We start from the raw sequence: 24,745 nt of genomic DNA, 5'->3' as shown, positions 1-24,745 counted from the left end.
TATATCAAACTCGGTACACTTATAGATCTCATTGAGCCGAACAACTTTCACACTTTATGTCATAGGCTCCGCCCAACAGGAAGTCAGCTATTCAGGGCTGTTTAAAAAAAGCATGCTCTGGAATTTGAAATACTCCTCTGAGGTTTTCAACCCGTTCGCCACGAAACTCGGTGAACATGATCTCAAGACATTGAGGATGAAAAATTGCGAGGGGATTTTTGATATCTCGAACGGTTTGCCCGTGGCGAGGCATGGAACTTATGGCGAGAAATGAGAAACAGGAAATGTCTAATAACATCCACATACATTTCCTGAATTTGATCAAACTTCATGGGTTTGTTCGTTGTATGATACCGATTGTATATATGTGGCTATTAAGAGTCAACGTTATAGCGCCACCAACTGGCAGCAGGAAGTGTGTCATTTTCCAAATGCTTTGAATTCAGCATCTTATTTTTACTCGATTTACTTAAAACTTCATCAGAATAATGACGAAACACGGCCGATGTAAATCTGTTGTGGGGATATTGATATCTGATATAGTGTTGCCATGGCAACGTGTCAAACTTGAATGTTCTGTTATGGTGAGTTTGAGGCAGACAACAAGCTCAGATTTACATGAAACTCAAAACACATATCAGTATTAGTGATAGCTAGACAATGGCAAAAGCTTTTAAAAGGGCGTGAAGGAGGCACTCTATAGCGCCACCTTTTGTCAAAAGTGGGGGGGTTAGTTTTAGCTACAGACACCAAACTTGGTACATAAATTGTTCTTTTCAAGACGGACAACTTTCTAATTCACAGTCATCAGCTACGATCAACAGGAAGTCGGCTATTTTGATTTGAATGTGTATTTTTGAGATTTTACAGTTGTGAATTAATGAATACTCCTCACAGGGGAAGTACACTATACACACCAAACGTTGTCTACATGAAGAAAAAACATCGAGGAATTTAAATTGCGAACAGATTTTGGTTAGCTTGAACGGTTTTGTCGTGGTGATTTTTTGAAATGACAGTAAAAAGTGAAACATTAATCGTCTTGTATTTTTAAATTGCAGCTTCCAAACCTTTAAAAAACATTTTTAATTTAGAAAACCAGTGATTCTGAGGAAATATGCATAGTTTCATGACTTTACAGCACTGTATGATTAAAAGAAAATTAAAAAACGGTCAGACATCTGATCTCACTCTGTCACTCTGTGTGCTGACTCTGTGTGTGTGTGTGTGAGTGTGAGTGGGGGAGGGGTGTGAGCTGAGTGGCAGACAGACAGAGAGAGAGAGAGAGAGAGAGAGAGAGAGAGAGAGAGAGAGAGACTTAAACATCTCTTTAATCACCAGAAAAAAAACTGTATTTTAAATAGTTATTTTTTTGTTGTTGTTGCTAATTGTGCTGTTATCATTACATCTTAAGAAATATCTTAGGCCTTATCCTTTTCTGACAGTTTCAGTGATTAAAAAAAATCCTAAAAAACCTTATTTGTGCTGCAAATAATAATTTCAAACTCATTTGATACTGACCTCTGTCACCCTGTGACATGACATTTATTTGAATTTACATAATCTCAAGGATGTAACAGTAAAACTGTTCAGCTCACAGATGAAGACTAAGCTTTAATGCAAGCAGAACTATTTCACAAATGCTTATAGGTTAATGAAATCATAACAAAACACTTTTAAATTATTTAAGGATTTGGTAACACTTTAAAATAATGTCTCAATTGTTAACATTAGTAAATGCATTGGTAACACTTCATAATAGCTGCAATTCTTAGCTAAGCATTAGTAAATAGTAATATAAAATGTAAGCATTTTATAAATACAGCTATAATTAAATTGTTCATGGTTTATATGCACATTTATTTTGAGGAGATTAAAGGCTGTAATCTCCCTAAAAAAAATTTAAAATAAAAAATAAAATAAATAAAATAAACAAACACAGAACTCATAAATATTTATTTCAAGATGCAATAAAAGAAAACTGTACACTTGAATTTATATATATATATATATATATATATATATATATATATATATATATATATATATATATATATATATATATATATATATATATATATATATATACACACACACAATTGCATAAGTTTATATTTAAAAATGTTTAGCAAGTGTACAGCTAATAATAATAATAATGCATTTTATTTAGTTTTATAAGCTACGATCAACAGGAAGTCAGCTATTTTGATTTGAATGTGTATTTTTAAGATTTTACAGTTGTGAATTAATGCATACTCCTCACATGGGAAGTACACTATACACACCAAACTTTGACTACATGAAGAAACAACATCGAGGAACTTAAATTGCGAACGGATTTTGGTTAGCTTGAACGGTTTTGACGTGGTGATTTTTTGAAATGACAGTAAGAAGGGAAACATTAATTGTATTGTATGTCTAAATTGCAGCTTCCAAACACTTCAAGGCATGTTTTCATACAGAGATCAAATCATTATGAGGAAATATGCATAGTTTCATGACTTTACAACACTGTATGGATAAAAGAAAAGAAAAAACTGTCAGACTTCTCAACTGACATGATCTCACTCTGGCCACTCCGTCTGTGTGAGGAAAGGGAGGGGGAGAGGGAGGGGGAGTGTGAGTGTGAGGGGGTTGGTGACTGTGAATCTTTGGTGACTGACAGTGTGTGTGGATTGTAGGGAGGGGCTGTCTGGCAGAGAGAGAGAGAGAGAGAGAGAGAGAGACCTAATCATTCCTTTAATAATCAGGAAAAAAAATCTATATTTTAAATTGTTATTGTTTTTGTTGTTGCTAATGGTGGTGTTTTTTTTTCCTTTCATTACAGGTTAAGAAATCTCTTAGGCCTTATCCTTTTCTGACAGTTTTTGGGATTTAAAAACATCCTAAGAAGCCTTATTTGTGCTGCAAATTATAATTTCAAACTCATTTGATACTGACCTATGACAACCTGTGACATGACATGACATTTATTAATCTCATGGATGTAACAGTAAAACTCTTCAACTGACAGATTAAGCTGCAATGCAAGCAAAACTATTTCACAAATGCTTATAGGTCATTAAAATCATTACAAAACACTAATAAATTATTAAAGGGTTTGGTAACACTGTATAATAATGTCTAATTTGTTAACATTAGTAAATGCATTGGTAACACTTTATAATAACTGCACTCATTAGCTAAGCATTAGTAAATAGTTCATGATTATAAAGCCTTTTCCCTTAATAATAGTCATTATTAAGCAGGAATACATCTCTAATTACATTGTTCTTGGTTTAAAAGCACATATATTACAAAGGAGATTAAAGTTTCAGTTGTCTTATAAAATAAATCAATAAACACAACCCAGTTTGATTCAGAATTCAGAAATATTTATTTCAAGATGCAATAAAAGGAAACTGTACACTTGAAAAGGTTTTGAGCGATTCTTGAAGGACTAGCATCACCTTCACTTGTACGATGGTTTGAGGAATATATCTTCCAGATAGTACCGCCACTCCCTATATGCAGAGTATGCAGTCTTCGTAGAGCACCAACTCCCAGAGGGGGCACCAGTTGCTCAAAAAAAACAAAACAAATATGCACCATTCTCCCATCCGCGTTCGCGACCACTCAATAGCATTTGAGAAGAAAGACTTGTAGTCACAAAACAATTGTAATGTGTTCATATAGGTGTCAGCTACAATGCACACCTTATACATTTTTTATACATTTTAAAATAAAGTGTTACTAAAGTTATATATATTGTTCTGTGTATGTGATTTCAAAGTCTAGATTGGTCGGATTAACCCTTTAACTGCCACATCCCTTAAAACTTGATTGTCAGAGGGTTACTGTAAATGCTTATGCCCGCTGGGCACAGTTTTCCCGATGCCACCAGGGTGGCGTTGCACTGATGGCTTGAGCCCGACATCGCTGCTTGCAGCTATATTATTTTTTGTTTTCTGTTTGTGTTTTTGTGTTTAACATTTTATTTTTTATTTACTTACAAATAAACTATACATAAACATTTCTTATATTGTTATATATATACCGTATTTTCTGGACTATAAGTCGCACTTTTTTTCATAGTTTGGCTGGTCCTGCGACTTATAGTCAGGTATGACTTATTTAGCTAAATTAATTTGAAATGAACCGAGAGAAATGAACCAAGAGAAAACATTACTGTCTCCAGCCGCCAGAGGGCGCTCTAATGCTGCTCAGTGCTCCTGTAGTCTACACTGAAGACATAGAGCAGTAATGTTTTCTCTTAGTTCTAAATAAATGCGACTTATAGTCATACTCAGGTGCGAAATATACGGTATATATATATATATATTATATATATATATATATATATATATATATATATATATATATATATATATATATTTTTTTTTTTTTTTTTTGTGCAAAATGTATGTACAGTACAGTACTTATTTTAGTTTATTTAATTTATGTTAGTATTTCGACTAAATGAAAATGTTGACCTGACAAGTAGATATTTAAGTAATTTTAACAGATACTTAAATATAAATAATTAAGGCTGAATCATCTAGGAATGAAGCAATAGACTGTCTTTATGAACTGACGGAAATCACACTTTAATGGCTGTGAATAATGACACTGTCTGCTTTGAAACAATCTGTATTGAGTAAGGTGCTGTATAAATAACTGTGGCTTGACTTTTAAATTAAACATGCATTTAATATTAGTCTCTCTGCTGCATTTGGCAGATGCTTTTATCTTTGCATTCAAGATGCACGTTTAAATTCATGTATTCCCTTAGGATCAAACAAAAGAGCCTTCTTCATGTTTACCTCTATAGTCCTGTAGAAGGGATCCAGGAGGATCTTTGCAAGGGCCACGATCTGCGGCGTCCGGTCCCATCCGTCTGAGCAGTGCACCAGCACCGGTCTTCCTTCACGCTCGACCGCGGAGCACACCAGAGACGCCGCCTTCAGCATAACGGACAGGTGCTGCAGCCAACGGGTGCTTTCCAGAGCCGAGAGCCAGCTGGAGAGAGAGCAGATGCCCGAATCGGGTTATAAACGTCTGAACACTTTACCTGAAGCCTTACATGTAATGCACTATAAAAGTATTTGAATGCTTTAATTATTCATTGCACTGCACCTTATAATGCAATGTATGATCACATTAATAATTGCAAACACAGCTATAATACATATATTTTCATCGATACACCTTTAGAAAGCACAATGCATTAAAAACAACTGATTTCAGATGCAACAAGAAATCTGCATCTATAATGCATTTTCACTTTGGTTACACTTATTTATAAAAATATATATATAATGCATTGCAATGTGCATCATGACTAACTTTTTATACATTTATACAGTATGCATAAAGGCCTCAAGTAACGCAATAAAAATAAAAAATACATTTACCTTCTGAAGTAGTTTTTTTTTTGTAATGTCGACTCAATGATTCACTCATTATATTTTTAATATCTTTGAATTATCTACAAAAGCTTTTCTCAGCTAATTAATGCAACAAAACTGAATCCTAATCAAACCATAGTGCACTGAAAATAATGTCTAATTTCGTCCCATTTCAACATTGATATTGATTTCGGTATTTTAGGAGCTAATAAATATATCACATAAATAATATTATTGAATTTTTTATATTAATAATATTAAAGTATTATTATTATATGTTTATAATAATTCTGTGTGTGTGTGTGTGTGTTTAAACGTCAGAAAGGGAGAATGCATGAAGATTCACTTACTTGCCAGGATCTGGGATCTGACTGCAAACGGCTCTGAGTGACTGAAAGCTGTTTCTGATGGAGTGGATATTGGCCATCCCCATAAACATCACCTCACAGTTGGGATAGTACTCTACAAACACAAATGAAGCATAGAGAAACCTGCCTTCAGCTAAAAAACAAACAAACAAACAGTGATGTCCGACAGCATCCAGTTAATGAGTTCAGCGGCGCTCACCTTCACACTCGCAGCCTCCTCCTTTGGCACGATTGGCCACAGCGGCGGTGTAAGAGCGTGCATCCAGAATCAGTAACTTCTGTGCTGCACTGCTGGCATCAGGAGCGGGACAACCTGTCAGAGACGAGTCTGGGGAGAACAGAGAGAGAGACTTCTGACACACTGCATACTACACTGCATTCACTGCAGGCCTGGGGATTTATGGAGACTTGGTTTCATCGAAATGAACAAAAATTCCCCCCAAATTCAAAATAAGGTGGCATTCTCTCACATGCTCATCAGTGGATGCTCTGCAGTGAATGGGTGCCATCAGAAAGAGAGTCTAAACCGCTGATAAAAACATCACAATAATCCACAGCATTCCAGTTCTTCAGTTAACATCTGGAGAAGACAAAAGCTGAAACAAATCCAGCATTAAGATGTTTTAATCCAGCATTAAGATGTTTTAATCCAGCATTTTTTTGAATTTGTTTTTTTTTTTTACGTTTTTGAATTTGAACTGCTGCTTCTCGCCAAAATATGAGTCCATGATCCATAATAACGCTTCCTCCAGTGAAAAAGTCCAACTCCTGTTGTTCTCTCACATCAACAGTTTGGGTGGTAAACAGTGCTTGATGTGTGCAGATTTCTCTCCTGATTCAGACCAAACCACATTATTTATTTATTTTTAACTGGAAGAAGCATTATTATTGATTATGAACCGTTTGAAGTTAAAAACGTCTTGATGGATGTTTCTTATAAATACGCTGCTTCACTTAAGACATTAACTGATGGACTGGAGTGCTGTGGATTATTGTGATGTATTTATCAGCTGTTTAGACTCTCATTCTGACGGCACCCATTCACTGCAGAGCATCCATTGATGAAACACTCATGCAATGCTACATTTCTCCATCTAACTCATGTATAACTTGGATGGCCTTAGAGGCCTAAGAATTGGACATCAAAGACAACACAGATACATTTAATAATGCAATTATATATAAAAATAGTTATAATAATAAATAGATAAAAGCATTTATTGCACCTTTATACAAAATCTAATTTCTGACCCTGCTGCATACGATCAAAAACAGTGCAACAAATGTTTCAAAGCAAATCAGTCACTACTCCATATACACTGGTGTCTAAACAAACATCAACAAAATTGAACTGCTGGTTTGGAGCGGCTTCAATCGTGATCCATTTATGATATTAAGATGCTCTGCAGTGTCTTGAATCGTGACATCTTCACAATACCAGCCCTGCTGCATACTGCAGAAATCAGTATCAGTGTGCCAAAGAAGAGAAGAGGAGGAGGAGGATAAGATGAGCGACACAACAGAGTCAGACTCGCTTTAATGCGACGCAAGAGCAGTTATAATTCTTCAGTCTGTCCTGCTGGAAAATCAACGACTGCTGCATGCGGAGAAACTTCTGCCATCACGACCATGACAGCCAATTCACTTACGGACATTAAGACTTTACAAAGGCCAGCCAAAACCGAGCAGAAGAGTTAAAGATGAGTCTCGACTCAGCAAAAACAGACACGCCTGCATTCAGTGGAACACATTCAATTAATAAGAGTGATTGCATTAGGTAATGAAACGCAGGATAAACGATTACTGGATTCGAACAGAACCATCCTGCTTTGAATAATATAATTAACTGCATTTTATGTAGAAGACAAGTGAGGTACATTCATCCAAAGCTCTTTACTGTTGAGCGGCTGCGGCACAAGACAAAATACAAAAATCTAATACAATAAATGGAAGGTTACTCTGAAAGGTAAATATAAATAATTACATTTTTAATAATGAAATTGTGTGTGAAATGGTTGCAATTGAAATATTCACATCTTAAATGTACAAAAATGTGTTTCCACACAAATTTTTTGTGCAAAAAATGCAGGCCCTGACAACACAAAACATAATCGCTGTGAATGCAATGCATTTTTCAATTATAAAATTATAAAAAAAGAAGAGATAGAGAACAAACCTACCTATATTTTATAAAGGAAAATAATAATAATAATACACATTTTTTGTTTATGTATTTATTAAATACATATATATAATTTGCTAAATAAAAAATTCTCACTTTGGAAATAATTTTGGTCATATTGCTCACCACTACTTCCAAACATACAAACCAAAATTTAAATAATAATAAAAAAAAAAATCCACTAAATATGCCTCTTTTTGAAAGAGCTGTGGTGACAAATAAATCAGAACAGAAAGCTGAAGAGTACCTTTCCCAGATTTAAGGTCAGTTAAGTAAAGCCTTTTAGAAACGTTCAATTTAAGTGATTCATCACATGACACTTGAATCACATTTCGGCACTTTGGGAAATTGTTGATTATCAAGAATTTCTGATTTGGCTGCTGTGAAAAAAAAACTTAATTTGCATTAGAACCAACCTGACTCTCTTTAAAGGGACAGTTCACCCAAAAATGAACACATGCTGTTAATGTGCTCAAGCTCAGGCCACACGAGATGTAGATGAACTTGTTCGTTCAGCAGAACAGGTAAAGAAGACTCTTAGCTAAAACTGTGGGTCAATGTTATCAATGGCTGTGAGTTCATTCAACACAGGATCAGATTCAACACGATTTAGGTTCATTTCCAGTCGGAGTGACCGTCACGTGTCTGAAAGTGAGTTCTGATTGAGTAACGTGTAGATCTGTAGATCTCTGAACTGCCAAACAATGTACAGTTTCTTGCACAGACCAAACGTTTTGCTTCATAAGACCTCGATGTATCATCAGGAGGCACGGAGATTCATTTAGTCTTGTCTGTATATGTTTTTTAGACTCTTAAAGAGACGGTAGGCATTGACCAAGGATCACGGTTTGAGCTGAAAATCTTCTTTATTGTTCTACTAAAGAAAAATGCCACCTGCATCTTGGATGACCTTAGGGTGAATAATTTAACAGCACATTTATATTTTTGTGTGAACTAATGCTTTAATGCATTTCTGCAAACCATCACAGTTTCATCCGTTAGAGAAGCGCCTGATTGGGGGATGTTGGCATCGCCCTCGACTCATTAGACGGCGCGGTCACGACTGTAATTAGAGCGCATTAACTCTTCAACTGCACAACAAAAACTCCTGCCAAATTCCCTCTCAGACAACAGCCTCCGAACTCATTTGCAGGCGCTTGTGGAGGTCAGTCTGCAGTCGAATTGAGGCAGCTTCCCAGAGGAATGAGGGTGTGATGTAAAGAGTTTTCCCATGGCAAACCCCATGATTCTTAGCAATCGGGTTGGCGCAAATAACTAATCTGCCGTCCAACAGCATAATTGTGTCTATACAGGTTTACGCTCTGCCTTTGTGGGAAATAACAAGGGTGAGAATGCATTTTAAGATGGAAACTAATTACAAATGGCATTTCCGACCAACATGTATGCAGTAATTATCTGACAGAGAAAACACTTTCAAAGGATTCAGTGGTCTAAAACTGGGACTAGGAGCGCCAGGATCAAGAGAGATGCTTGGCTGAAACATTTACTGATTCATGTTTGTACTTACAGCTTTTATTTTTTATTCATTTGGTTCTTCTACAAAGAAAAACAGACCAATTTGTCACAAGTTCCTCGAAATTACTGTCCCAGTTAACAAAAATGATCACGTACAATGAAGCAGTAAAATAAAATATACAACAATAAAATAAGAACTAAAAAAAAAAAAAAGTTTAGTTTAACTTGAAGAAATTGTGACAGAAATATATGAATCTAGTACAGCAGAATGCACTTCATAAAGTAATAATATCATATATGCTATATGATATATGACCCTGGACCATAAAACTAGTCATATTTTTTTTTATTGAGATTATACATCATCTGAAAGCTGAATAAATGATCTCTCCAGTGATGTGTGGTTTGTTAGGAGAACAATATTTGTCTGAGATACAACTATTTGAAAAACTGGAATCTGAGGGAGCAAAAAAATCTAAATATTGAGAAAATCATCTTTAAAGTTGTTCAAATGAAGTTCTTAGCAATGAATATTACTAAATCAAAAATTAAGTTTTTATATATTTACGGTAGGACATTTACATAATATCTCCACGGAACATGATCTTTACTTAATATTCTAATAATTTTTGGCATATGAGAAAAATTTATAATTTCGACCCTTACAATGTATTTTTGGCTATTGCTACAAACATACCCCAGTGACTTAAGACTTGTTTTGTGCTCCAGGGTCGCATATAATATATAAAATATAATATATTTTAAGAAAATGACTCTTTCTTCCATTTTTTTAATTTGAACAGTAAACCTCTGTTTTGCTTACCCAAGAATGGTATTATTAATTTGATTACAAATAGATAAAAAATAGCTAAAAAGTTAAAAAAGAAAAAGCTAAATTGCTGAAAATGTAAACATTCCATAGGGAACTCTTATTGCGAAACTTTTTGCGAAAGGTTTCATGAATTAAATTGCATTAGGGGAAAAACTAAAGCTTACCGAAGTCACTGTCGTACGAGTCGGGTCCCTCTCCTCTGGTCCTGTAGGCCCTCGGCCCGGCGTCTAGATGACTGGCCTTCGCAATAGACGTCACCAGATATTCGTCCTCAGTGTTCCTCCAGCCCCACCAGCTGATCTCCGGCTGACTGCAGCGGGCGATGACCGCTCCGTTACGCTGGTGCCTGATGGGACACACAGAAGAGATCATCAGTCACCGTCAGGTGTTCAGGAGGCCAGGAGGCAGACCAGCTGCTTCTCTCACCTGTACACCACCACAGGAATCCTCTTCCAGGACCTGAAGGAGGCCACGCTCTCCAGCTCCTTATCGGTGATCCAGACGGGCACCAGCAGCTTTTGTGGGTAACTTGAACACAACCTACAATGACAAGAGTCAGATGCTAAAACTCACAGACAAATTGCCCTGAATTAATTTATTAACTAATATTATATTTAACACCATATAATCAGCAAATGATTAAACATATTAGGAATCAATATACAACAATATAATAACATGTCGCAAAACCAATACATTTAAAATACCAATAAACCCCAATAAATGACTTACATGCAGCAAGTTATCAATATTCTTACAGCAAATATATTATGAAACACAGCAATTACACAAGCTAAAATGCCTTTGTACTCAATAAATAAATTTTATATAAATATATAAATATTTATTTATTGAACACAATTACAGCAAAATCATTCAACTAGCATACAAGAAAGTATCTGAACATCAAAAAGAGCAAGTCGTTTTCTCGCTCTAGTCTCGTTCTGATGTTCAGATCAATCACATCTGTGTCTCACGCCTGCTGTGTCCGTCTCACCCTCAAATGACAACCTCAGTCCAATTATATGCGGACGTTCTCCATGAGCCTGGATGACCGACCCGACACACACACACACACACACACACTCGAATCTGTCTGATGTGACTCATGCCGCGCAGCGGGTTCTGGCTCGCTTTAATTATCCTTCTCTACAGCACGTCTCACAACACAACACACTCCTGTATGAGTGTTACAAACTCAATGCTCTGCACACAGATTTAATGGAGTTTTGCTATACCATGACCTTACACCTTCAGTAAAGTTAAGTCAAATTTATTCATTAAGCAATCAAAGCAGCTTCGCATAAAAAAACCCAAGAACAATTATTCAGCCGGAAAGCAGCTCTGCATAAGTGCTTATTATCAAACATTATAATAAACCGATTATTATGCAACACTTATGATAATAAACCGATTATTGTGTCACATTCACGATAATAAACCGATTAATCTGTTTATTATCAAACATTATAATAAACCGATTATTATGCCACATTCATGATAATAAACCGATTATTGTGCCACATTCATGATAATAAACCGATTATTGTGCCACATTCATGATAGTAAACCGATTACTGTGACATTTATGATAGTAAACCGATTACTGTGACATTTATGATAATAAACCGATTATTGTGCCACATTCATGATAATAAACCAATTATTATGCCACATACATGATAATAAACCGATTATTGGCCATGTTCATGATAATATACCGATTATATAAACAGGTACAATGTTCAACCAATAGCTTACTATAGAAATTAAATAATAAAGGAATTCCGTTTCAATTTCTATAGTAGGCTATTGGTTGCACATTATACATTATACCTGCATTATTTCATTTCTGTCCTTTTGTGCATTTTATTTGGCCTCTTGTTTGTAATTTTGTTCTTTGATTTTATTGCATTACTGTTTACTAGACTTCAATAATATTTTTTTTTTTACTTAATTAGTTAACCTAGTATTAGTTAAAAAAAAATGTTTATACACATATACACATAAATACACACAATATACACACACACAAATAGGTATGAAAAAAAATTAAGAGACCACTTGAAAATTCCCAGTTTGTCTGGATTTACTAGGAATGGGTTTGAGTAAAATGTTATTTTTTATATTTTCGAATTTCAAATAAAGATACTGTAATTTTGATTTTTTTTTTTTTGGTACATTGGTCAAAATAAAATTTCCTGTGATTGAAAATCAGGGTTATTCCACCAAATATTGATTTCTTAACTCTCATTATGCTCTAAATGACAACATTTTTATTTAACATTTTTGGAATAAATGCCATCAGGAGTTAAAATTACATTTTACTCAAACACATAACTATAAACCAGAAAACCAAAGAAACTGAGAATTTAAGTGGTCTTTTTGCTATTAATATTTTCTATTGTTGTTGTTTTAAATTAAATAAACAATTAAATTGTTCTAAAAACAATTGTAATAGTTGAGCAGCCCTAGAAAGCAGTGCCATTATTAAGCTTAATTTAGTTCAATGTTAATTCAAATTACCGCAACTACAGAAACAATGTTTTAAAGTTCATCAATATGAGGTAAAATGCTGTGGCAAAAGAAACAATGAGTTCTGGCTCATGAGGTTTCAGTATAATATTGAAATCAATTTAGGACTGTTTCCATCCATCATCACACTGTGAATCTTACTTGTAGTTGTTGTTGATTTCAGACACTCTCCAGGCGTTCTGCATGTCAAATCCCATCCGCTTCACCTCCACCTCCATCCTGTGCCGCACGTGATCACCTGAGAGACACAAACACACATTCGGTAAGCTCCAAATTCTCAGTATAATCAAACCTTTGCTGTTAAACCTGTTGCAAACAATCTACTCCATTCTGCCGTCTGATTAGCTATGTTTCCATCCACCCTTTTTTTTATGCGCATTTTAGAACATTGCATTAAAAAAAAAAACACTGGATGGAAACACCAAGATTAAAAAAAACATTTAAAACATAAGTAGGATAAACTTTTTATGTGATAAGAAAGTGTGCTTTAACAATGATATAATACGATTAAATTCCTCCATGCACATCGACAAAGTCTTTGCACTACGAGACGAGATAACCTGACTAGCAGCGGACAATCTAGTTCACAGCATCTATATGATGTTATGCTTGTTCTGAAATGCTCGAGCAAAGTCTGTTGTCAAAGTATTTCTATTTAATTGTCGACTGCAATCACAAACAGCAGCATCCGCCTCTGACAGCATTTATTGTGCTTCGTCTGCTCGCTCTGAGGTGCAAGTAATTTATAATATATGAAAATTATTATATTCGGTGGCTTCTCCTAGTTTACTTAGAGATATGTAGTGCCAGTTTATCAGGAAGTGACGATTTGGTTCTCTTTAACTCATTGGAAGGAAACAGTGCTCTATTCGCAAATGTTTTATGCAATATTCCAGTTTTGCGCATAAGTTTAATTCAAATCTTTGGATGGAAACATAGCTATTGATAGTTAAGGATTTATTATCCAGTCAAAGCTCTTTTGGTGTAGTTGTACAAACGTCTAGCTTCAGCTCGTGCTTCACGTCTTTTTGCTGTCAAATCTTTACTTATTTTTGAATAACTGTAGTCATATTTCCAGATGAACACTTAATGGACTCAAGCAGCTCAGCTTTATTGAATGAGTCTCAAATCTGATCCTCAGGATCTTTTGAGGAGCGTTTGTTTCCAGAAGCTTTACTTTCACTGTTCCTCAGCGGAGGAACGATCTTCACAAGCCTCCAGAACATCTCACATCTTCTGAGGAGCTTTGATTTCTTCAGCTCTCAATCACTGTGTTATATGTGCGGATCATTTACATCTCATCTCATTACTGGAGATATAGAGTGACCACTGATATTCAGATCAGTTTATGTCAGTTTATTTACATTACGCGCATAAGAATTTCATCTCGTCATATATATAAATATCAGCATCTGCACCCAAATGCACATTTTTGCTCAGTTTGAGTCACTTTTGCTCTCCATATTCTCACTTTATCAGACTATATAAGCATTAAAAGTTGCACCTGGTCTGCAGAGGTGCAGGTGCTGGTCTTCATCGTCCGTGTTTCCTCCTAAACACCAGGCGTGAAACGCCAGCGCGAACAGCTCCTCCAGACGGGCCGGATGCGCTATGGCTCGGTTCAATCGCTTCAGCCACTCCTCACACTGCTTGAACGTCGAGAAATGACACCTGACGCAGGAAACATTAACGTTCAGGAAATTAGCAGATATCAGAAAACAACACGGATTACAGCGGATTCAGAAACAAGTGAAGCACTGAGAAAACTGAGAAAGACAATTATACTTTACATTAATCTCTCATAGTTAATGCATTAACTAAAGTTGATTATCAACAAGTTACAAGTAACAGCAAAAAAGAAGTATCTTGTTTCCATAATATTTCACACCAATGTGAGATTTAAACAAGACATCAGGCAAAAAACAACAATGTACAGTAGAAAAGAGACCATATTCTGAAACCTGGTAAAAGGACATTTTTTGTGTTAGAGTTTAATTCAATAATCCTATTATGATCTAGTATGTACTATATAAGCTTCATCTGATTAATATTGATCATTTAAGTAATAATATTGACCAATACCAAAATGTTAACAAGGCTTTTTTGAATACATTAAAATACCTGGGATAGAAGAGCAAAAGTAAATAATAATAATAAAATATCATATATTACTTAAAAGTATTTTTTTTTTTATAAGTATTAGCTTCTAAGAAAATAATATTTAAGAAGGTATTATTGATCCCAATTTCAGAGTTCTCAAATGATAAATAAATTATGAGTTATTAAAATACGTTTTTTTTATTTTCTTATATAAATAATAATAATAATAATAATAACAATAGGTATAATAAAAACTAAAATCCCAATTTCATCACAACAATAACTTTATAGTTTTTAATCGAGTTTGAAAAAATAAATGCAAAAGTCAATAAAAAAATATATTATTTAAAAGTAATTAAAATATAATGCACATCATATAAACACCCTAAAAGTTTCATATTAAAGTAGGTATTGTTAATCTCAATTTCAGCGTCCTTGAGATTATGATTAAAAATTTAATAGTTAAATTTGAGTTCAAATGGATTTATTATATTTACTATAAAGTTAAAACATTAATTAAAATACCAAAACAACAGGAATTATCATCTAGAATTAATTAAAAAGTATTATACATAAAATATGCTGACAATGTAATCTTAATTAAATAAGAGGATTTAGTTTTCATTAATAGTCAAAATACTTCAGTAGAACTGCAATTCCCTTACTTCACACCGCTTACCAGGTGTGTGTGTGTGTGTGTGTGTGTGTGTGTGTAAAAGAGAACGACTTTTGTGTGTCAGACAAATATTATCTGATTTAACAGAAAATCTTCAGATAAACGGCCCAAAAGTGATGATGTGATAAAACAAGAGACGGGAAACAATAAAGTCAGATTAAAAAGGAGGAAGTCAAGGACTGTGTGTGTGTGTGTGTGTGTGTGTGTGTGTGTGTGTGTGTGTTACCTCACTACTTTGGAGTCTTTGCAGATGATGTGTAGCTGGAACATGTCTCTGCTCTCAACGCCCTCAATCAGCCTCAACGGAACCTGCACACACACACAATCAGCCAATCAGAGAGCAGAAGACCTCATCACATGACTGTATCAACCAATCATGAGTATCTGACTGCAAACACATGCAACAATGTAACAAGAGCAACTTCTGACCTGCAACAATGTAACCTTTTCAAACTGCAAGATAAAGTATGTGACACTGAGAGCATTTACAGATGCATGAAAAGCTGATTCAACCTGACTTCTGAAATGATGTTATTGTGAGATATTAATGCCTTTAATATACTGACATCAGTTCTCAGTAGTTAGTTATTTTAACATGGCCTACCGAGTTGATAATATAATATAGTTCAGTATATTTTACATATAAAGCAGTATAAAATATATTAATAGTATACTTAATATTTTTAAATACTGACACATAAAATATAATTTAGTATAATATAATATACATCTTGAATATTAATGCAATCAGACTACATCAATGTCAGAAACAGAGAGAAACATCAAAACAGACAGTAACAAGGGAAATTACAATCATGAAAAGGAGGGATGAAGAGGTGAGAGGTCAAAGGTCAGAGGTGAGCGTGCAGATTACTCACAGAAATCTCACTGTCCACACCAGGATACATCTACAACACCGACACAGGGATGAGGAAGAGGAAGAGAGGGTGGAAAAAAAAGAGGGAGATGAAAACATGACTCAGCAAACAAAGAGGAGGATATAAATGGAAGGGTATGAAAAATAGAGAGGAGGTGTAGAGAGAGAGAGAGAGAGAGAGAGAGGTCTTGCTGAAGAGGAGCAAAAAGATCCAGGATTGTTAAAAAGAAATAGCCTTAAATCTCTGGGTCACGATGTTGTGATACAGCTGGGTTAACCAGGGGCCGAGCGCAAGGGATTCTGGGTAACATCATTAAGATTCCAGGCCCATTGCTGAAGGAACGTCTGGTTAGAATAGTGCAGATTACAACAGAAAATTATTTCATCTCATCCCTCAGTTTGTAAAAACAAGAAAAAAATGCAAAACAAGGAGGTATGTGCGATCAGAAATAAAGCTCTTTTATGTTCAAATAACAAATAATGACATACAGTGACTTGCATTTAAAAAATAGTGTAATTTTAGTATAACATACACACTATTATAGTATTTTATAAATATTTAAATTAACTTTTTTATTTTTTGTAATAAAGTATTATTGTATTATATTATATTTTATACATGTTATTTTGTTATTTATAAATTATTACAGTTTTAAATTATTATTTATTATTTTAAAATATTTTCAATATAAAAAAAATTTCAAAGCATTGAATAGCAGTGTTACTTTTTTATACACTATTATATGCTGTATTAATATTTTAAATTGGGGTTTATTTTATATTTTCAGTTTAATTTTTTTTATTTTGTAAAAGTGACAGACATTCAGGGTTGGGGAGTAACGGAATACATGTAACGGCGTTACGTAATCAGGATACAAAAATCCAGTAACTGTAATCAGTTACAGTTACGCCAAAAAACTTAGTAATCAGATTATAGTTACATTTTAGAAAAAGGGGGAATACTTTCAGGATTACAATGGTTTCATTTAAAACTAAATAAATCTGTATTTTGGGATAATAACACTATATTAAGCACAGCTTGATTAATGACTCACGCGAGTCACGTGTGCCACCTGCTGGTGCATGCGCAAATAACAGCTGTCTACAATCTCCTCAGATGCAGATTGAATCACTGCTGCAAAATTTTTTTTTTTTAAAGAAGAAATTGCAAACAACGTTGAACAGTGCAAACTATGCCTTCCAGCAAAGAAAACACTTTCTTCATCGAAGGATGCGACATCCAACCTAAAGAAACATTTGCACTTTTAAAAATTAGTTTTATATTTGCAAAGATAAAAATATATATATATATATTTGTATTCTCTCTTTTGAAGAAACATTTTCCATTGTCAAAAAATTGTGTTCTTATTATATTTGCTTGGGAAAAAAAATAATTTGTATTCTCTATTTTCCTGTTGAAGAAACATTTCCTTAAAATTATTTCTTATTATATTTTCTTCAAAATAAAACAAAATAATCTGTAATACCAATACCATGCACTAGATGTCTGTATAGCTGAAATTAAATATACTAAATATAAAAATGTATTTATAAAATGTAATAACAACAATAATAATAAATATTATAAGCTAGTTCTAATCTAAAATTCTAGTTCTAATATTGTAACTAAATAAAATATAAACATTAGATGACTGACTTAAACTTCAATAAGTAATGACGGAGGTACTCTTGACAGTCAATCGATCAGTGATGTCAAGAGTGCCTCCGTCAACAGACCATTTAAAAAAGAAACAGAAAATAACCACCAGGCCAAAGTTCGCTCTTAAGAGCTCTAATAAAGCCTCTCCTTTCAGAGCAGAAACAGTAGATGATGAGATGAGAATGAGAGGAGACGAGCCCCTCGGCAGGGAAGAAAAAGACTGCAACATCTGGACGGCTATCAGAGCAGAGTCTGAACTTGAACTCTCTCGTGCTGTTGGTGCTCTTACATTGATGATGGAGTCTTTGAACTTGATGTGAAGCCTGTAGTTGGAGACAGCGATGATGGCATCGTCTGCACGGCCCAGGAACTCCACCCACTCGCCCGGCAGGACAGGGAACGGGATCTGGAGAGAGACGAAAACACAAAAACATGCCATTCAACTGTGCCTAAACACATTAATACGACTGAGGCACGACTTGCATTGTTTTCATTGAACTTCATTTTTCAGAGCTGCTGAGACTCACTTCAGCAGCTTTACACGGTTTCATTTGAGAGAAACTAGTGTCAAATACACACTGAAACTGATGTGTCATGTGTCAATCTCTCCATTGATGTCTGGTTTGTTCGGAGGACAATATTTGTCTGAGATACACTTATTTGAAAATGTGGAAACTGAGAGAGCAAAAAAATCTAAATATTGAGAAAATCATCTTTAAAGTTGTTCAAATGAAGTTCTTAGCAATGCATATTACTAATCAGAAATTAAGTTTTGATATATTTACAGTAGTTAATTTACAAAATATCTTCATGGAACATGATCTTTATTTAATATCCTAATGATTTTTGGCATAAAAGAAGAATTGATCATTTTGACCCATACAATGTATTGTTGTCTATTTCTACAAATATACCCCAGAGACTTGAGACTGCTTTTGTGCTCCAGGGTCACACATATAACTATTGTATTCCTAATTCTAATCTAGTTCCAATCCTTATGGCTCCTAATCTAGTTTTCTAATAAACAATTGCATAGTGCAAATATTGCTTGCTCTCTGATGAATTATTAAACATCTACTGTAAGTAACTCTGGACAAATGCGTCTGCTAAATGTACGTTTCTCTTTGCAATATACTTTAAAATGTAAGCGTTTTCCTTCTTAAGTTTCTCTGGAGGGTTGTTTTTACTCAGCATAACTGCATCCTTTCAGCCTGTAGTGGTTTGAATGTGGTTTCTCAGCTTTTTTTAGTCTGAACTATGAGAAACTGTTTCTTCTGTGGCTCTGCATCACCCATAATGCCATCTGTGCCAGCGGTTTGTGCGGTTGTCCTGACTCATGGGCTCTCTGTAAATAGGACCAGAAACCAGAAAACGAATGCTCTTCAAACTCCAAACACTGGAGCAGTTCCTGAAGACCTTCTTACTAGAGATTAAACAAGGCAGCTTTCACCTTTTTCACCTTTTTCTGAAGCTGCGTTCAGGGATTGCTGAAGGCATAATGTGTGATTTCTGTGTCACCAAATAGAATTGAAATGCATTGGGAAAAGAGTTAACAGAACTATTATATGTGTACTAAAACCATAAAACAATTTTGTTATCTGAAATAGACTTAAAGGTACAGGTTGTAGGACCTGCCACTAGAGGGCGCACTACCAAAACAATAACAATCGTGTGGTTTGATGACGCTAAGAAGGAGCGTGGAATGATGGGATTTGTCGTCTTCTACCCAACCGCTGACGGCCATCAATCAGACGGAAATTTAAATAATGCATTTAACACTAGTTCAACGATTTGCGCGAGTAATTATTGTATTAAATACAAAGTCAATGCAAAGACGCGATCAGACTCCTAGCGCGGGTATAGAAACGCGATCCCCCGCGTTTGGCGTGTATGCCCCATAATACTAATATTGTTGATCATTATAAATAGCATACATTTTCGGTAAAGATACGAATTTTCTCATGATTTACAAGTAGTTGAAAACATAAGAGATATTGTTAGTAATCAGCTGGACAAAATATATAACACTAGTCTAGTGGTTTTTGGATATTTTACTGCAAATATCTTACAAATTGTACCTTTAAGTGGCAATTAAAAACAAAAACTAAACTTATTTTATTTCAGCTGGTTTTAAAGGCAACATTTCTTACTTTCATTTAGTTTATCTTTATGTAGTAAAACTAAAACTAAATAAAAATGAATGACAACTATATAGACATGACTAAAAAGAACCACAACAATTGCTAAAAGTTAAACTGATTAAAATTAAAACAGAAAATATAAAAATAAATAATATAATAGAAGCTGGAAAAAAAACTAATAGTATCTCACTGATGCTAAAATAACCCTGTTTTATACATTTACATATTTCATTATTTATGTATATATATATATATATATATATATATATATAGAGAGAGAGAGAGAGAGAGAGAGAGAGAGAAATATTAAAGAAAAAATATTTAATTAAATATTACATATAAAAAATATACATTTTAAATAAATTTATTAAAAAATCTATATATAAATACATACATTATTTGGTTTAAATAAAACAAGAACAACATAAAACCAAAACCAATTATTTACTTTAACGTGTTTCTGGTTTTGTAGATAATTCTTCATAGCCCAATATTCAAAAATAAAGAAAAATAAAAATATTTTTTTCATTAAAATGTAGTAAACTTTTCGGATGACATCATGAATCTCTTCTATTTTCAGCCCCTCTTTATCTCCAGCTCAATATTTTCCCATTAAATATTCCATTTGACCAAAAATACAGTAGATAACAGAAGCAAAATGGTTTGTGAGCAGCATTTCATGCCGACTTCATCTCTGCTGTATAGTCAGAGCACACACTGCCAGACACGAACCTCACGCTCCTCCCGATTATTAAGGCCTTTGACTGCTTCCTATCTAGGGAAGGTGACGCTGTCTCACTCTCAGTGCTGTATGAATCAGTCTGAATGTGGAGGCCAAAAGCAGCAGGTCCACATGAGATCTTACTCATCAACTTCCTACCGTTACCGTCTCTCCACTCGTCTGCAGGAACTGACACGGAGCACGACAAAGACAGCAGAAGATGAGGACAGACATCTGAGCAAGAGGCTACAGCCTACACAGACAACATCCTCTCCAAAATCAACCCCTAAATTAATGATTTGGGACGCTCTACATGTACAGCAACTTTAAAACGCTTATTAATACTTTCAAACCCTTAGGAGGTTTAGACTGTCAAAATACTCAAAATCAAAATACTGATAAATACTATAACAGGGTATAATTAATTAATACTGCCGATTGCATTATAGAGTTCAGAGAATTCATTGGCATAGATATGACATCACAACCATGAGCTCATTAACATATGCTGACACATATTTACATTTCAAAACATGAATATGTTTGGTAAGCAAAGACTAGCCAATCACAGTAGAGGTCATTTATAAACACATGTCTTAAAGGTACAGTAGCAAAATAAGAGATTGCATAAAATGATCATGAAAAGCTTAACTATGGATATTTTTCTGCAAGAACCCTTGACTTACATTATAAGTAGACTGCAGGGAGAAATAAAACACTATAGAGAGGAGCATGGTGTGTGTGAGTGCCAGTGCATTCTGTGGCTGTCATGCGCATCTATGGAAAACCACATCCATATTTCATGGAGCTGCACACCAACCAAGTGACACTCAACGTGGCACGAAAGCAGCAAGGATTCAGAGAGATCAAGTGAGCGCTGGGAGAACGACTCCTGCTGAACTTCACAGAGAGAGTCTGACAGGGAACTCAACGCAGCACGAGCGCGACATGCAAAGATGTGTAAAACCCACAGCGCAGAAAACACAATAAACAAAGACAGAAGACTACGATTCAAAATCAGACTCAGATCCCAGTGGAGAAGGATGTTTTGTGTATTTCAGCAAAGACAGCCGAGTCATTGCTCCTCTATCTGCTCAAGTAGAAGGATGCAATATAAATACTTCATGAGCACAGATTCACAGCACGGTTCACTAAACAGACGTGAACATGTTATAACACAAAATAAACTGTGCCATTCAATCATCTTTGCATTTGCATCCCAGTGCATGCATATGATTATTAAGAACAGGGAATATCTCATCCAAAAACTATAATTAATTGCATACAAAACAAAAATCTATACTTTTTTAATAAAACTTTAATATAAAATATTAAAATTTTAAACATTAAAATTCCCCCTAATTTGGACAAGGTTACAGATGTTGTCTCACTTAAACAATGCTCAAAATAGTGCTCTGTGTCCTATACACGGAGTTGCCGTGTATAACAAAACAGATGTCATCTGAAGCTGCATCTGGAGTGGCATTAGATGTATTTACAGACTGTTTGATGAAGCTGAGCTGCTATAAATGCATTTAAACTGCAACATTTTGAATGCATAAATTATTTTATAAGATTAATGTTTTAAATATATTTTTTAACATACAAATAATAATGTTGCAAAATGCAATGATTTAAGGTTTCAATATGAAACCAAACCAGTATTTGGTGTCAGTGAAATGACTGATTGAATGAGTGAGTCATTTAGTTCTTCATGCAACAGATTCGTTCAAACACCTGATTCATTCAGACACCAGGCAAGCGGCTACTATCTTTACGAACGGGTTACTGAATCATTGACTCACGTGATTCGTTCAAAAACAGTTCTGCAGTGGCTTTAATTGAAACTATTACCATCAGCGAAATTGAGCAAAAACAGTCAATATTGTCTAAAATGTAAGTGACTTAATTTTAACTTCTTGTTTATTGAACTACTATTGCATAAAATCACTCGGTGCAACTGTAAGTGCTATATCTAGGTTTGTGCAAAGTCACTGAATAAGAGTCAATGTCAAGTTCTGGTGCTTTGTTCCTGTGTCTGGTCTCTGGACGTCTCTTCTTTGTCTTTTTGATGAATTTCACTCTTTTCACCTCCACATCTGTAACCCACCGTCTCTTCAGACCTTGCATTAGATTTTCCTCTCATTTCACCGCAGAGGACAGACATATGTGTGTGTGTGTGTTTGTGTTAACCCACTTTCTTCACGAAGAATGACAGGGACATTAGGAATGAGACTGACCTGCAGAGCGTCGTCTTCTTTGAGCAGCTCTTTCTGGGGGAACAGATCCCGGGCCTGAATGTACTCCAGACTGGGCGGCCCCTCCTCACCCTGAAACACACACATAACACACACGCTATCACAAATCAAGCTCAGAAAACACACTGCTCCAACTGTCAACTCTGAATGGACGAGCCGTATTTGAGTTTGACCTTTGACCGCACGTCAGCGGAATTCTAAAGTGCCTGACATTGGAATGTTCTGTTGCTTGGCAACTGTAAACAAATCTGCTTTGGCTAAATTCTAAAGCATGTTTACTTTTTTTTTCTTCTTTTTTTAAAGACAAGTATTACCATTACAGCTTTGCTTATTTATATTATCACAATCATTAGTTATTAGTGATATATGATGATGTTATTTATTTAAGAATTGTATGGAGTAAATATACCACTGACATTCAGAAACCACTTGAAAAATTAAATGTAAAATATTCTGGAGGTTATGAGTCGTTTACACTACGATCTGTAATAAATCACTGATTAAAAAACAAATCCCAAAAATTCTATATTATTGTATTTAATCACACATCGTAATAGAATGTAATTGTATAAAACTAAAAAAGCTAAAAGCAAACATTAAAATAAAATATAAAAATAAACAAGTAATTTGTATTATTATTTAGTTTATTTTATATTAAATTATTTATTTATTTTTATATTTTTGTTCATTAAATGTTACATTTTGAAGTAGAAAGACTGTAAATATGTAACCATCTTATATGAAAAATCTGAAGTCACAGCTAAAATCCTAAATAAATGAAAAAATACAATCTCATGATGCACTGTAACAAGTTCCTAAAATATCAAAAACAGCAGACGAAGCGAGATAAATGTATCTAGAAATTGAATCAATGCTGAAAAGTATTAACTCTAGTTAAATGTGGTTATCTGACCCAATATTTATGCATTATGTTATTAATTTATATGTCATTTAAACACGCCTGCCTTTTTCCTCATGCACACGGATGAATGATGGAAAGGTTTGTCTCCCATCTGCTGTCAGTGACGTAACGGTTCTGCTCCAGTCACAAACTACAATCAGCCCAGAGACTCGTGACTGACAAACGAACGAACAATTAACAAGAGACGACAGACAACTACATCAACAGAGAACACATCACAGTCTACATCAGTCTCTGCTTTGAGTTATGAGCATTTACAGTGACTGTTCATGACATACAACTCAACTGAACGATGAAGGGGAAGAAAAATCTAAACAGAATTGCAATTTATCAGATAGAAACAAGAATTTCAAATAAATAAATAATTAAATAAATAAAAGTAATCCCAGGTTTGAGTTATAGTGCTGTACACACAAGCATAAAAAAAAAAAAACTTAGATGTTTCTATAAAATAAAATAGTTTGTATTTTATTACTATTATTATTATTGCTATTATCATTATTATTATTAATAATGTGCATTCAAATAATTTACAAATAAGAAATTAATATAGTAAAAATACTGGGAAATCCATTAATAATAAAATAAAAAAATCACAAATTTTATTTTA

General features: G+C 34.4%; 1 protein-coding gene across 5 annotated transcripts in view; it reads right to left on the bottom strand.

The window, feature by feature from the left end:
• Positions 1-24,745, bottom strand: part of LOC127957805 (myotubularin-related protein 4) — an 85,502-nt gene that overhangs the window by 23,895 nt on the left and 36,862 nt on the right. For 3 of the 5 annotated variants that reach the window (XM_052556482.1, XM_052556485.1, XM_052556484.1), the window contains 11 exons: positions 23,196-23,285; positions 18,383-18,499; positions 16,435-16,464; positions 15,783-15,865; positions 14,285-14,451; positions 12,922-13,018; positions 10,672-10,785; positions 10,410-10,591; positions 5,955-6,083; positions 5,738-5,849; positions 4,803-4,998 (listed from right to left, as the gene is read on the bottom strand). In XM_052556482.1, coding sequence (XP_052412442.1) covers positions 4,803-4,998; positions 5,738-5,849; positions 5,955-6,083; positions 10,410-10,591; positions 10,672-10,785; positions 12,922-13,018; positions 14,285-14,451; positions 15,783-15,865; positions 16,435-16,464; positions 18,383-18,499; positions 23,196-23,285 — 1,317 coding nt within the window. The remainder of the gene's footprint in view (positions 1-4,802; positions 4,999-5,737; positions 5,850-5,954; positions 6,084-10,409; positions 10,592-10,671; positions 10,786-12,921; positions 13,019-14,284; positions 14,452-15,782; positions 15,866-16,434; positions 16,465-18,382; positions 18,500-23,195; positions 23,286-24,745) is intronic. The other 2 variants (XM_052556483.1, XM_052556486.1) reach the window with 1 other exon arrangement.

Source organism: Carassius gibelio, chromosome B5 (genome assembly GCF_023724105.1).
Source record: "Carassius gibelio isolate Cgi1373 ecotype wild population from Czech Republic chromosome B5, carGib1.2-hapl.c, whole genome shotgun sequence".
Lineage (NCBI taxonomy): Eukaryota > Metazoa > Chordata > Actinopteri > Cypriniformes > Cyprinidae > Carassius > Carassius gibelio.
The sequence above is the reverse complement of the archived record's forward strand: the minus strand, read 5'-3'. Positions and strand labels throughout refer to the sequence as shown.